The sequence below is a fragment of the Hippoglossus stenolepis genome, chromosome 22 (assembly GCF_022539355.2).
Source record: "Hippoglossus stenolepis isolate QCI-W04-F060 chromosome 22, HSTE1.2, whole genome shotgun sequence".
NCBI lineage: Eukaryota > Metazoa > Chordata > Actinopteri > Pleuronectiformes > Pleuronectidae > Hippoglossus > Hippoglossus stenolepis.
Window position 1 is genome coordinate 1,178,876 of NC_061504.1, and position 12,442 is coordinate 1,191,317.

The 12,442-nt window shown below is 41.2% G+C and overlaps 1 protein-coding gene across 1 annotated transcript; it reads left to right on the forward strand.

The window, feature by feature from the left end:
* Positions 1 to 1,455: 1,455 nt before the first annotated feature.
* Positions 1,456 to 10,868, forward strand: samm50l (sorting and assembly machinery component 50 homolog, like). The gene is made up of 15 exons (XM_047338620.1): positions 1,456 to 1,629; positions 3,109 to 3,222; positions 3,498 to 3,599; positions 3,751 to 3,838; positions 4,010 to 4,116; positions 4,475 to 4,605; positions 5,022 to 5,109; positions 5,246 to 5,374; positions 5,499 to 5,570; positions 5,987 to 6,073; positions 6,322 to 6,392; positions 6,678 to 6,745; positions 8,152 to 8,298; positions 8,952 to 9,093; positions 9,957 to 10,868. The coding sequence occupies exons 1-15, from the start codon at positions 1,609 to 1,611 to the stop codon at positions 10,000 to 10,002; spliced, it is 1,413 nt and encodes a 470-aa protein (XP_047194576.1). The 5' UTR covers positions 1,456 to 1,608; the 3' UTR covers positions 10,003 to 10,868.
* The last annotated feature ends 1,574 nt before the right edge of the window (positions 10,869 to 12,442 follow it).

Genomic DNA, 12,442 nt, shown 5'->3' on the forward strand with positions numbered 1-12,442 from the left:
CACATCCCTGATAGCGTAAATACTGTAAGCACTGTTCACAGTAAATAAATAAAAATGGGTCTGGGAATTTTTTTTTTTAAGAGGCACGTTCAATGGGGGCATATGACACCAAGATAATTCATGTCAAAGCTCAATAACCATCTTTTCATTTCACAGAATCAGATTTTGAGATAAATATGTCTAATATTTCTAAACAATAAATAGTGTGATGCTAGTAATGGGGAAGTCCTTCGAACTGAAGTATAGTAGTAACACATATTCCTCACTGTTGACTTTGAGTCAAACCAAGTTCAAAGGCCCATGTTCAGGTCACTTTAGTTGAGATTTAGTCAGTTGTGCTTTTATTATTAATAAATTATTAAAGCAAACCATGAAGTAAATTTTCTGAGATGTAAAGACTTGACCAGTGGAGGAAACACAGTGTAGCCAACAACTATGTCTATCAAGCCATGTTGGTGCATTTTACAGGCTACAACACTCAAGCACACCTACAGGGATGGAGCTGAGCGGGGATCGAACAAACGTTGTCCTCACACCGAACTACATGATGGTGCACAGTACAAGTGTTGTGTCCAGTCTCCGCTCTGCTTGAAGGGAAATGAAAGGGCGCCATCTGCCGGAGAAGCTCCTCCAAGACGTAAGAGCGACTTCGGCCCCACCCACTTCAATGCATTTCTATCCAATCACACAGACGACATGGTGATGCCTTTAAGAGCAACACATTTGTCGGAAACTTTCTCTGGATATGGTGCTGGCCACTGGGGCCAAAGGCCGTCTGTACAGTAATGCTTAATAATGTTCAATAACAAACACTCGATCACAGACTGCATAGTAACACATTTCATTATTTACAGGTCTGATTTATGGGTAACATTATACATTATGTTTCTGCACAGAGAGCGGGTTATGTACAACTTGATGAGGAAATAAAACAAATATGAAACATCGTTATTCTGACTCTAATTTAAAAAGTAATGTGCACATCGGTCTGTGGGGGGGGATTTTGTGGAGTGGACTGAGGGAGGAAATCAAACGATTGGAAGGCATGTAAGAAGCCTACAGGGAAGGACACGAGTGGGAGAGTGGAGGTGTATTAGTGATTTTAGTTTGATGGTTTAGGACAGAACGGAACAAGCATGTGGCTTCTTCCTACTCTTGGTCCGTGTTAATTTATGTAACTGAATTATTTAGGCTTTGTCCACTACTTGTGTAGCTGATGATCTATTCTGTGAGGTCGTTTCTTCTACTTTAATCTTTTAAAAGACGATCGAAACAACACAGAACGAAACAGATTTATTTTCTCTGGCAGGGACATTTTACTATAAACGCAGGAGTGTTCCCACTGAAATGATGCACATGGATCTACAGTTATCATTCGATACGTAAGGAGTGTGTGAGGAGATGAAGTGTACCGCGCTTGTCCTGCTTACCGGAGTCTCATTTGACGTACCCTAGGAAGAGTCCTCGAACACACCTCACGGACTGTCATGGCGTCTCCCTTGAAGGGGGCTTGGTACTGGAGAAAGTAGCCGTTGTCATTTTCCATTTTCTCCGTCGAGCAGAGAAGCTAGCCCCGGCTGAAGAGGCTGTAAGGAGCGGATACCAACCATGGGGGCTGTCCATGCTAAGGTAGGTCTTCTCTCCGCCCGCCGGTGCGGCTGTGCGGGGATCTTTGGCCATGACCTCCCTGTCCGGTGAGTGGTGAAGGCTGCAGACTCCCAGCATCAGTACTCGGTGTTCCTCCACAATGTCTGAGACAAACACTGAACTGGCGATGGGAAAAGGGTTTAACTTGGTCTCCACACTGTGTGATTGTCCGTAATGCGGACAACACGGATTGACTTCTCATGCATGGCCATGTTTGACTCATCATTCCTTTCTCCTGATGACTTACAGAGAATAATATCTTAAGACATTTGATCAAACAGTGTAATAAATAGAGAAATCTGCACTGCTTGTGTTGGTTTTATTTACCTCCATCATTTCCGTACACATGGGCGGAAATCCAGCAAAAAATACCTGAAGTCAATATTTTATTCCATATTTTATTGACTAATTTATATCACAAAAGTAATAAAGCATTTCAGTTATAACTAATTATACAACAAACGATGCACTAATACATTTGTATACAAATTAATGTATCGATCTATAAATAATTCGACTTAAATACCAAGGAAAGAGTTCATTTCATTGATTAATAGTAATAAATTGAAAGGGGGTTACATTAACAAAAATAAAACAGTACAATCATAGTAGAATTTTCCACTATTTCACCTTTTAAACTGCGTTTAAAATATTTTGAATCAGGCATTTCAAAGGGCAGCTTCCTTGGCTGTTTATAGAAAGCTGCACACACTAGCACACACAAAATGAGTGTGTTTGTGAACCCAGTAATTTATCTCTTTTAAAGGTTCAGTGTGTAGGATTTAGTGACATCTAGTGGTGAAGTGTCATGTTGCAGCTGAATACCCCTCACCTCACCCTCCCCTTCCAAACATGGACGTGAACCTGAGGTAGCCTTCAGTTTAGTTTGTCCAGTGTGGGCTACTGTAAAAAAAACATGGCGGCCTCCATAGAGAGGAGGCCAGTATTTTTAAATTATTTACTTGATTGATTTATACTTTTCTAACCCTTTTTAATTTGAATTATTTATCTATTGATTATTTCATTTGCAAACCATTTTTATATTTCCACTTTATAAGGCCTATTAAGATACCAAATAATGGATTAGTTCTATACCAATCATCTATTATATGATCTGTGGACTGCTGTCTGACCTGACTCACCATGTGCTGTGACTTTCTCTGGGTGTCGGGCATGAGACACCAGCAGAGTCCTGACATAATGCCCCACCCACTGTCTGCCGCCCGTTCTCTTTCATGACAGCTGCCATACTTAGTCATGTATTTGTACTGGTCTGTGTCCAGCCTTTTTACAAAGTGTAACTGTTACACTTTCACGGCCTCCGTTTCACAACTGAGCAGACTTGACTCCTCGGTGTGCATACTACCAATGACGAGGTGGGATTTGTTACAATTTCTGTCAGGTTTCTTTGCATTTGCCCAGGCAGTGTCATTTACATCAGTGTCCTTGTCATTGGTGCAGAGTCTGGATACCCTCCCGATGCATGGCCGGGACTTTGGTGTCAATTCTGATGACCTGGTGGAGACTCCAGAACCGGAGCACGAGGCAAAGCAGGAGATACTGGAAAATAAAGATGTGAGTTGTAGTTGTAGTAGTATCAGCATAATCACAGCAGCTCTTATGTACAAAGTAAAAAATTGTAGTATTGAGCAACTGTAGAAGAACACAATACCTATCAATTTATATAGATTTAACAGTAACGTGTGTTTATAATAAGCTCAACTTAAGTTTACAGCGTGTACTAAGTGTAAGGTTTACATTTTTTTTTACAGGTGACACATTTAAAGTTGTTGTCAACCATACTGTGAATGAAGGTGATATGAAAACAAATTCTATATTTCTGACGGCAGGTGGTGGTTCAACATGTCAACATTCAGGGTCTTGGAAGAACTAAAGAGGATCTGCTCGGCTATGAGATCTCTGACGTCTTCCATGCCAAAAATCTCATTGATGTATGTATTTATGTGCGACTGTACTGCGCAGCAAAGTGCTGATCGGCTTCAGGACAAAACAATACTGTTGCACACATTGCCTTGATTGAAAAGTGTCATGCTCAGAAGTGGAAGTGCTATGTGCATCACTGGGTTTCGGTCTTGTTTACAGGTGATGAAAAAAGCTCACCTTGCCAGACAGAAGCTGCTCCGCCTGGGAATCTTCAATGAGGTGGAGGTTCTTATCGATACGTCTGAAGGTATCTTGTGATGTGTGAATTCATCTGTCTCCCAGTGCCCACGATTATTATTTGCATTTTCACTGTCTCTTGCTTTTTGAGATGAGTTGTGTATGAGACAGTCGCTGCACTCTCAGCTGATGGATATTCAGGTACAAACCTTCCTCACCCAAGTTGGTTTTCCATCCTCAGGTAAAGATGCTCTGCCCAATGGTCTAGATGTAACTTTTGAGGTGACAGAGGTCAAGAGACTGACAGGAAGTTACAACACCATGGTTGGCAACAATGAAGGAAGCATGGTAAGAAGGCCAGTCCTGACATAGGATTCATGTCACTCATATTGTTCTCTGATTTGTTCTTGACATATATTTAACTTTTCACAACAGTTTCTTAAGAACTAAAACTACATGGTCACTTCCTCAGAGACGAGCTAGTTGCTTCATTACTTTATAATAACAGCATCGCAATATATATTGAATTGGTAGCCAGTTTTCACGATAGTATCGAATCAGGACATAAGTAATATTAAATAAATGCTTGCATACGATCGTTGTCACGCATAGTGGCTCAGAAATGTTGCACATTATAACAGCGTGTGTTACAACATGTGTTACATTGTGTGTAACAGTGTGTGTAAGCCTCTCTCCTGTTTTCCAGGTACTGGGTGTGAAACTGCCGAACATGTTGGGTCGAGCTGAGAAACTCACCTTCCAGTTCTCATATGGCACCAAGGAGACATCCTACGGCCTGTCCTTCTTCAAGCCCCAGGCGGGACATTTTGAACGCAAGTATGTCCCCACAGATCCCACGTATGCTCTATCCCTGTTGGCCGATAAAACTGCAACAGCCAATTTGCTCATAAACTTAAGGGTGAGAAGAATAATTCAAATCCAAAACAAACAACCATCCGTGCAGTTTAAACAGAGGAAGCTGCAGTAAAACGTGATCCTGTTGATAGTTGGAATAGACAACAATCAGGATGTTGTACTTTCACTGTGGTTACCTGTGTAACTCCTTTTCTGTAAGGACCACTTACCATTGCATGTCTTGCCTCATTAAATGTAAAACATGCATGCATGGCATCTTGTTGGGGACACCTTAACAGTTACAGTGCTTGAAGTTGCTTCAAGAAACATCTCACATTCTAATTAAAAGGAGGAATGTATCACCACAGAGTTTTCAAAGGAGGTGTTCTCTGTTTCAGCCTCGTTCTCAACATGTACAAAGTCACCGGTCAGTTCCCCTGGAGCTCCTTAAAAGAGACTGACAGAGGCATGTCGGCAGAACTAAACGTAAGAGTGTGTGTGTGACCAGAGATGAGTGCACTGAGAATACATTAATATATACATATACACCATAAAGTTTCCAGTTTCAGAGTTCCCTATGATAAGACTTCCACTTCAGCCATAGTTCTCCCTCTTCCTACAGTTTCCTCTCGGGGTGACTAACCACACGCTGAAGTGGGAGGGTGTGTGGAGGGAGTTGGGCTGCCTGGCTCGCAGCGCTTCCTTTGCCGTACGAGAGGAGAGTGGACACTCGCTGAAATCTGCCCTCATGGTACAACCTGGAGGTTTCTCCTGGCTCTAGTATCCCAAGAATATTTGACTTTTTTGTTGTGTCATTTCTTCTCTTCTGCACGATTCTAAAGGTGTTTTTCTCATGTTTTTGTTTTTTTTTGCAGCACACTGTGTCGATCGATTCAAGGAATTCTGCCATTTTCCCTAGCAGAGGTGCCTTACTCCGGATCAACCAGGTCAACTTTCATTTGTATTTTTCCACTGATAAATGTCCTGATCTATTGCCATTATTAATTTCCACCCAGTAGTTGTTTTTTGTTTACAGTTCATTTAGACACGTGATTCAAATATGGGTAAAACTTATAAATATGGTCTATTTTCATTTAACAAAACAAAAACTACTAATGTTAATATTGTCCAAATAACTGTGTATACAGAATTTAGTCAATGTGTTCTCAAGTTGCCCTTGAAAGAAGTTTTAAGTTTAAGGGCTAGATATAACAAAGAAAAGATAAATGGAGGTACAGGACAAGCTCAGAATAGGTTTAGCTGTTGTGGGAGGCTGAATGTCACAGAAATTGTACCCGTCATTGTCTGACAACAGCTGGGTGCAGTGTGAGAACCATGAAACTGAGGTGTGTTTGCCCCACAGGAGCTGGCCGGCTACACAGGAGGAGATGCCAGCTTCTTGAAAGAGGATTTTGAGCTGCAGCTCAACAGACGCCTCTTCTGGGACTCGGTAAGACACCAGTCAGACCGCGTCAACTTAATTTGCTTCAAAAAGCTGCTACAAAGATTTTAGTCAGGAGATTTGATACACGCTAAGTGCCAGTGTACAAATGGATTCTGTGGATGCTGTGCTGGCTTACTGTGTTTACCTTTAAAGAACCACCAGAGGGCAGCTAAGCAAAGAGAAACAGTAACTATCTATTGAAAGCTTTGAATTAGAGGTTTTGTGTATTAAGGTAAAGTTTCATATCTTCTCAGGTCTTGTCTGCTTCTCTGTGGGGAGGGGTGCTTTGTCCCATTGGAGGACAATCATCCTGTATCGCTGACAGGTAGGTCTCCTTTATCCAAGTGACACATCCCTGACTTCTGTCAAAAACGTCAGCAAATCACTTGATGCAATAAGAACAAACATTGGCTCTCAATGATTTAATGTTCATGAACTGCTTTAAAATTTCTGAACATGCATTGAAAGGAATAAAAACATACAGCTATCATTAAAACAGTCTAAAATAACCAAGTTTTTAATTAATCACCATTTGTCACCTTAAATGTTCTGTATTTTCTTTCATCTTGTGCCGTCCATTCGTTTGTTTACGTGTGTGTATTTGGTCCAGGTTCTACCTTGGAGGTCCCACCAGTGTGCGAGGATTTGGGATGTACAGTATTGGACCACAGAGTGAAGGTAAAAACTGTTTTGACTGTCTGCCAATCATAGAATTGTTTTTAAACGAAAATATATTTAATTGTTCTTGGTTCTCTATATTAAAAAACCAGGGGTAACGTTACAACACACAATATTTTATTAGCTTGTCAGAGGTAAGAATGAACAGATGCATAAAGAACTGAGTATTTCTCACATACTTCATCTAACAAGACTTTGTACATAATACAGTACATTCTATCAGAGAGGAGTAGTTCTACAGCCTATTCGGCTTTCAGACTGGGCACCAGGAACACCAGTGTTTAAAGTATTGTATAAACTGACCGACGAATTGAAAATATCTGCAGACATTAAAGGAGAACTTTTTGACAGAGTTTAGTTTGTTGATTTCGATTTTCTATTTTAACTAATGAGTAGACTATTATCATCATTATAATTCTATTTCATTAATAATTGTTGCAAAGTAAAAACAACATAATATTTGTTTTAATATCACCATTTAATGTTAAAAACACATATAGGTCGACCACTAAGTTATAGTATTGGGCTTTGTTCAAAGCAGCTCTCTGACTCCTTTGGTAATTTCTTGACTTTGAAATTAGCTTTGCCCTGCTCATCTGTCTGGTGCTTTGGTGCAGAGGATTAAAGAAAATAGAAAACAAGGGACAGAAGAAAAAAAACAGGTCCGAGGTTCATTCAAATGAGGCAGCACCAGCAGAGTTGGTATTTTGGTGGGAGAAGTTTCTTAGACTTTGTCAAAGCATCTTTTCCAACCAATGAAGCTTTTTATGACTTGAGATGGAGAAGAATAGAAATGAAATTGCATCACATTGATGCGGTCATACAAACATCTTTTGTATTATTTGTTTCTTTCATATATAAATAATAAATAGTCATAAATATGATTTCCGGAAGAAGCATCACTATGATTGGCTCAGCTGGTTTAGAGCACTGACCCCAGTGATGTGATTGGCTGATTTATATTGAGCTTCAGCAGCTGGAGACTCACAGATCCTATTTCACTGACTTAAAATAGGACCGTATCAGCGTTAGCCCTGTAATGTGGTGACTGTGGTCTGAGGAAAGCTCCAAACCACATTTAGTGTAGTTCGAGGGTAATGGCTAATGTGTGGTTAAAAACAAAAAACCTTTGTAACATATTGTGTCAGAGAGAGAAACATTTGAAGAAGTTACAGTTTTGTGAATTCTATCTGGAAATAAGTCCAAATGTTAAAGTAAACATAGTAGACAGACCTGATTCACTGGGCCCTGGATGTGAAGGCGAGGCAATTTTATTTAAAATCATCTTTCATACACAGAGGTAGATATACAGTAAGGTGCTGATGTAGCTTTAATCACTACCACTAGACACAGAGAACTTAAGTAGAGATATGTCCCATGATACCCGGTTCCTTTGTGTGTTCCAGGTGATTATCTGGGTGGAGAGGCATACTGGGCTGGTGGCCTGCACCTCTACACACCTCTGCCCTTCAGACCAGGCAAGGGGGGTTTCGGAGACCTTTTCAGGACCCATTTCTTTCTCAACGCGGGCAACCTCTGTAACCTCAACTACGGTCAGTGCATTCAAAATGTATTGTCATTATGATTATTATTATATTAAAACTATTAAATAGTAACGTACAAATGTAGATGAAATGTTTCTTCAAAAGGTTCTACATCCCTACATCCGTCCATCTGTCCCGTCTCATATCTAAGAAACAACTCAAGGGAATTTCTTCAAATTTGGTACAAACATTTACGTGGACTCAAAGAAGAACCGATTGGAATTTGGTGGTCAAATGTCAATATGACCTCAAAAAATACAGTGACAAACCAAGGCCCAAATGTCTTATAGGATACAATGATGAAGTGATGACAGAGAGATCTGAAATGTCAAAGGTCAATTAATGTTTTGCAAAACTCCAGAAAAGAAGCTAAGGTGAAGACCACATTTCCGGCAACTTGACTGGTTGGTCTAATTCAAGTTGGATCCCAACACATCTCATCAAGTTTTTGCTGATATTTGTGGACGTTGGAATGGAAACTATTTAAACATTCCTCTGAGAAGATCATGACAACACAGGAATAACTCAGGGACACATGTGAAGCCTATGTTTGGGGGTTTATAACCAGGCTGATCAGATTGTGAATGTGTCTGAAAGGGTGAATATTTGGAGTGGTTGGTAGACTTTAAAAAGTGATATAAAAATGAGTGTTTGTTGTGCAGGTGAAGGTCCCCGGGCACACCTCCAGAAGCTAGCTGAGTGTATCCGCTGGTCATACGGAGCAGGCATCGTGCTGCGCCTTGGAAACATCGCCAGACTGGAGCTCAACTATTGCGTGCCCATGGGAGTTCAGAGTGGAGACAGGTAAGAGTCCTGCTCTAGACTAAGTCTCACCAACTCTGACAGTGTTTTCACCACGGTGGCTGTGGCTCAGATGGTAGAGCAGAGGTTTGGCGAATTTGATCCAATTCTCCCTCATTACGCGTGCCGAGTGTCCTTGGCCAAGAAACTGAACTTCTGAACCCCAAATTGCCCCTGACGGCTGTGCCTTGTGGTAGAGAAAGTGCTAAACATAGATGCAATGAATGAATGTGTGTGTGGACATGTGAATAGTAAAACTTGTACTGTGAAGCACAAGAGGGTAGAAAACAGACCGTTCACTTGATTTAGGCCCTGGCTCTGTGGATTACAGTGTGTCTGTCAGACAGTTCACCACTTAGGTCCACACTGAAATAACTTATCAACTATGGGTTACATGTGGTCCAGACATTCTAGTGCTCTTCAGGGTGAAGTACAGTCAAAGGTGCACTATGAGTTTAGTGCCAATTATCAAATCTTACCATGCTAACACTGTAAGAACATACTTGCTAACCATCAGCCTGTATCAAATTACCATGAACAGGTTACCATGCTGACATCAAACTGCAGCTATGGGCTAAGCATGAGTTAGTCAGTTTTCATTTAATCATGTTGACAAAATGATACAAATGACGTCCGACTCTTTTTTTCTGCTCCAAGTGGAACTCTTGTCTGTTTGAGGCGTCTCTCTGAGCCCTCTTGCAAATACACAAGGCACTCTAAGCTCCTAAAAGAAGTATAAAACGCAAAGTGCTCAGAGCACAAAATGCTTCCTGTTAATAGGAAACAACTTGAAAAAGACACCCCTCATTACATAAACCGCTTCCTGTCTGATCATTACTTGTCTTTCTTCTTCTCTCCTGTGATAGGATATGTGACGGCGTCCAGTTCGGAGCAGGAATTCGCTTCCTGTAACCTCGTCACTCCGCTGATCTCGGTCCTCCAGCAAAGGCCTTGCTGCGAAAAGGGAGAACATTTTGTTGTTAATCAAGTGTAACTTGTAGAATATGTGACACATGAGTACTATGTCCTGGGGAAATGTGCCTGAGCCCCCCCAACCCACCTTTGATACGCCCTCCTCTGAAGGACAAAGTTCCAGTGCTGGGCCATAAAACCCGGGAACTTATTTCCAAACTGAACATGCTTTTCACTGACGAGACATGAAAGGAACCATAACTCTGATTTCTTTAGCAACAGCCACAAGATATGACAACAACTGCAAATTCTGCTAACTGTAACAGCATGTCAGCGTTTCTCTTCAGCAGACTATTCAATTGTGGCTTTATTTTAATTCGAGCCACTGATCCTTCCTCCCGGGTTTGAAATCTCCAGCATTGGCACATTGTCTTTCAAAGTCAGGTGCCAGTGATGTCACTTTCCTATGGTGATACAAAGTAATTTATTTACTGGAAAGTTGAAGAGATTTTGGGCATGTTCCCAGTTTGCCTTCCAGGTTTGTTTTTTTTCCAGCAGCATGACTTGAGGTTAGTGTCCACTGCACTCTCTATGACTTAGGTTCAGTTGTATTATATAAATTGAAGGATTGTAGCAGAGAGGGAATGAACAACCATGTAGGATAGGAGTCGACCCTCATGCCAAAGTGGATTGTTCAAATAATGTCAGATGTGAAGAATGATGGTTTGAGTTGCTGCCCCCCACCACCACCACCACCACCACCATGACCACCCACACCCTGAGCAACATCTACCACCAGTGCTCTTACCTTTAGTCCTCTTTTTGATGTTGTTGAAGCTCTTCACAAATAAACACTTAAAACTTTATCGCTGGCCTGGTTTCTGTTTGTTTTCTTTGTAGTACTCAAATACACATTCAACTGATAAAACTGAAGTCATTGTACTTGGCCCTAAACACTTCACCTCCAGTTGGTCCAAAATGCTGCGTAGAATTCAAAATCCTGCTCCTCACATGCACACCCCTTAATAATCAAGCCCCATCATATATTTAAGAACTTATAGCACCCTACTATCCCAAAAGATCCCTTTGCTCCCTATATAGGCTCAATTGTGGTTCCTAGAGTCTGTAGGAATACAATGGAAGGTAGAGCCTTCAGCTATCAGGCTCCTCTCCTGTGGAACCAGCTCCAAATCTGGGTTCGGGAGGCAGACACCATCTCTACAGTTTTACAACATTCCTTTTTATTCTCTCTCTCTCTCTCTCCGTCATTCTTCAGGTATCTCTGGACTGCAGGATCCGGATCTGACACTACATAGCAATTATTATTATTGTTAACTAGTACTGCTCTCATTAATAACAGCATTACATCTATAAAAATCACTGTTATTTTATTATAACAACCAGTCTGACAAAGCTACTGTTCCTACTCAGGAAGTTGGCCGCCCACATCGAGTCTCTCCCAGTTAATGAGGGAGTTTTTTCTCCCTACAGTCACAAAAGTGTTTAATAATTGTGGGAACTGTTGGGTTCTCAAGTAATGTATGTTATGATTTGGTTTTACACAAAAAAAATGAGCTGAATTGAAAAGTCACAAGGGAAAATTTAAGAAATGCAGGTTCTGGGTTTTTATGTACTGTCATTAATTTGGTAAATGGATTCACATTTACATAATCGACCACTCAGGGCTGGACATGCATATCTCATTCACACACATTCACACACTGATGACTCAGCATCAGGTGAAGTTAGAGGTTCAGCGCCTTAATCGGACTCTTGACATACTCGGCCGGAGATTTTAGATTTTCGTCAGTGATTAACGTCTCCTGTCTTTTCTTGTTTAAGCTCACAGCTATAGAAAATGTGTGCAATGTGTGCAATGCAGTGTTGCAGCAGCACAGGGGAGTTATGATCTGATAAATAGTTGAATTGACAAGCTCATTGATAGAGTGGAGTACTGGCAATAAGACTAACCAGGAAGTTATCAGGTGAACAGGGTGCAGTCTAACCTATTCACCTTGTTGGAACATGTGCAGTTCTAAGGCTAGGCACACTCCCCCCTCACAGAAGACCTGGATGAATGGGAATACGTCACTGCTCTGCCTCCCTGTAGGTTGTGAGGCCAAAGTTTGAACCTTTGCTCCCCTGGAGCCTGTGTAAGGCAGTTAGGTGTGGATGGTGCCAGATGTGTGTTTGAGGAGAGTTTATTCTGTGTGGGAGTCCAGGCAGGTGTTTAGCAGCTGAAACCTACAGAGCCAAAGAGCCAAGTTTATGCAAGTGAACTGAAGGCGGAATGAATTGACCTCTAAATGAATCTTGTGTTGCAGAAGGACACTTTGCACCTTTTAAAAACTATTCAGTTTATTCAAATCGTGAATGTTGGATGGCAGTGAACTGTACTGTAAAGCGCTTTGAGTGGTCATCAAGACTAGAAAAGAGCTTT

Coding starts and splice junctions, on each gene's coding strand:
- samm50l (XM_047338620.1), top strand. CDS start 1,609: ATGGGGGCTGTCCATGCTAAG. Junction 4,606..5,021: donor GCGGGACATTTTGAACGCAA/GTATGTCCCCAC, acceptor TCTCTGTTTCAG/CCTCGTTCTCAACATGTACA. Junction 8,299..8,951: donor CCTCTGTAACCTCAACTACG/GTCAGTGCATTC, acceptor TTTGTTGTGCAG/GTGAAGGTCCCCGGGCACAC.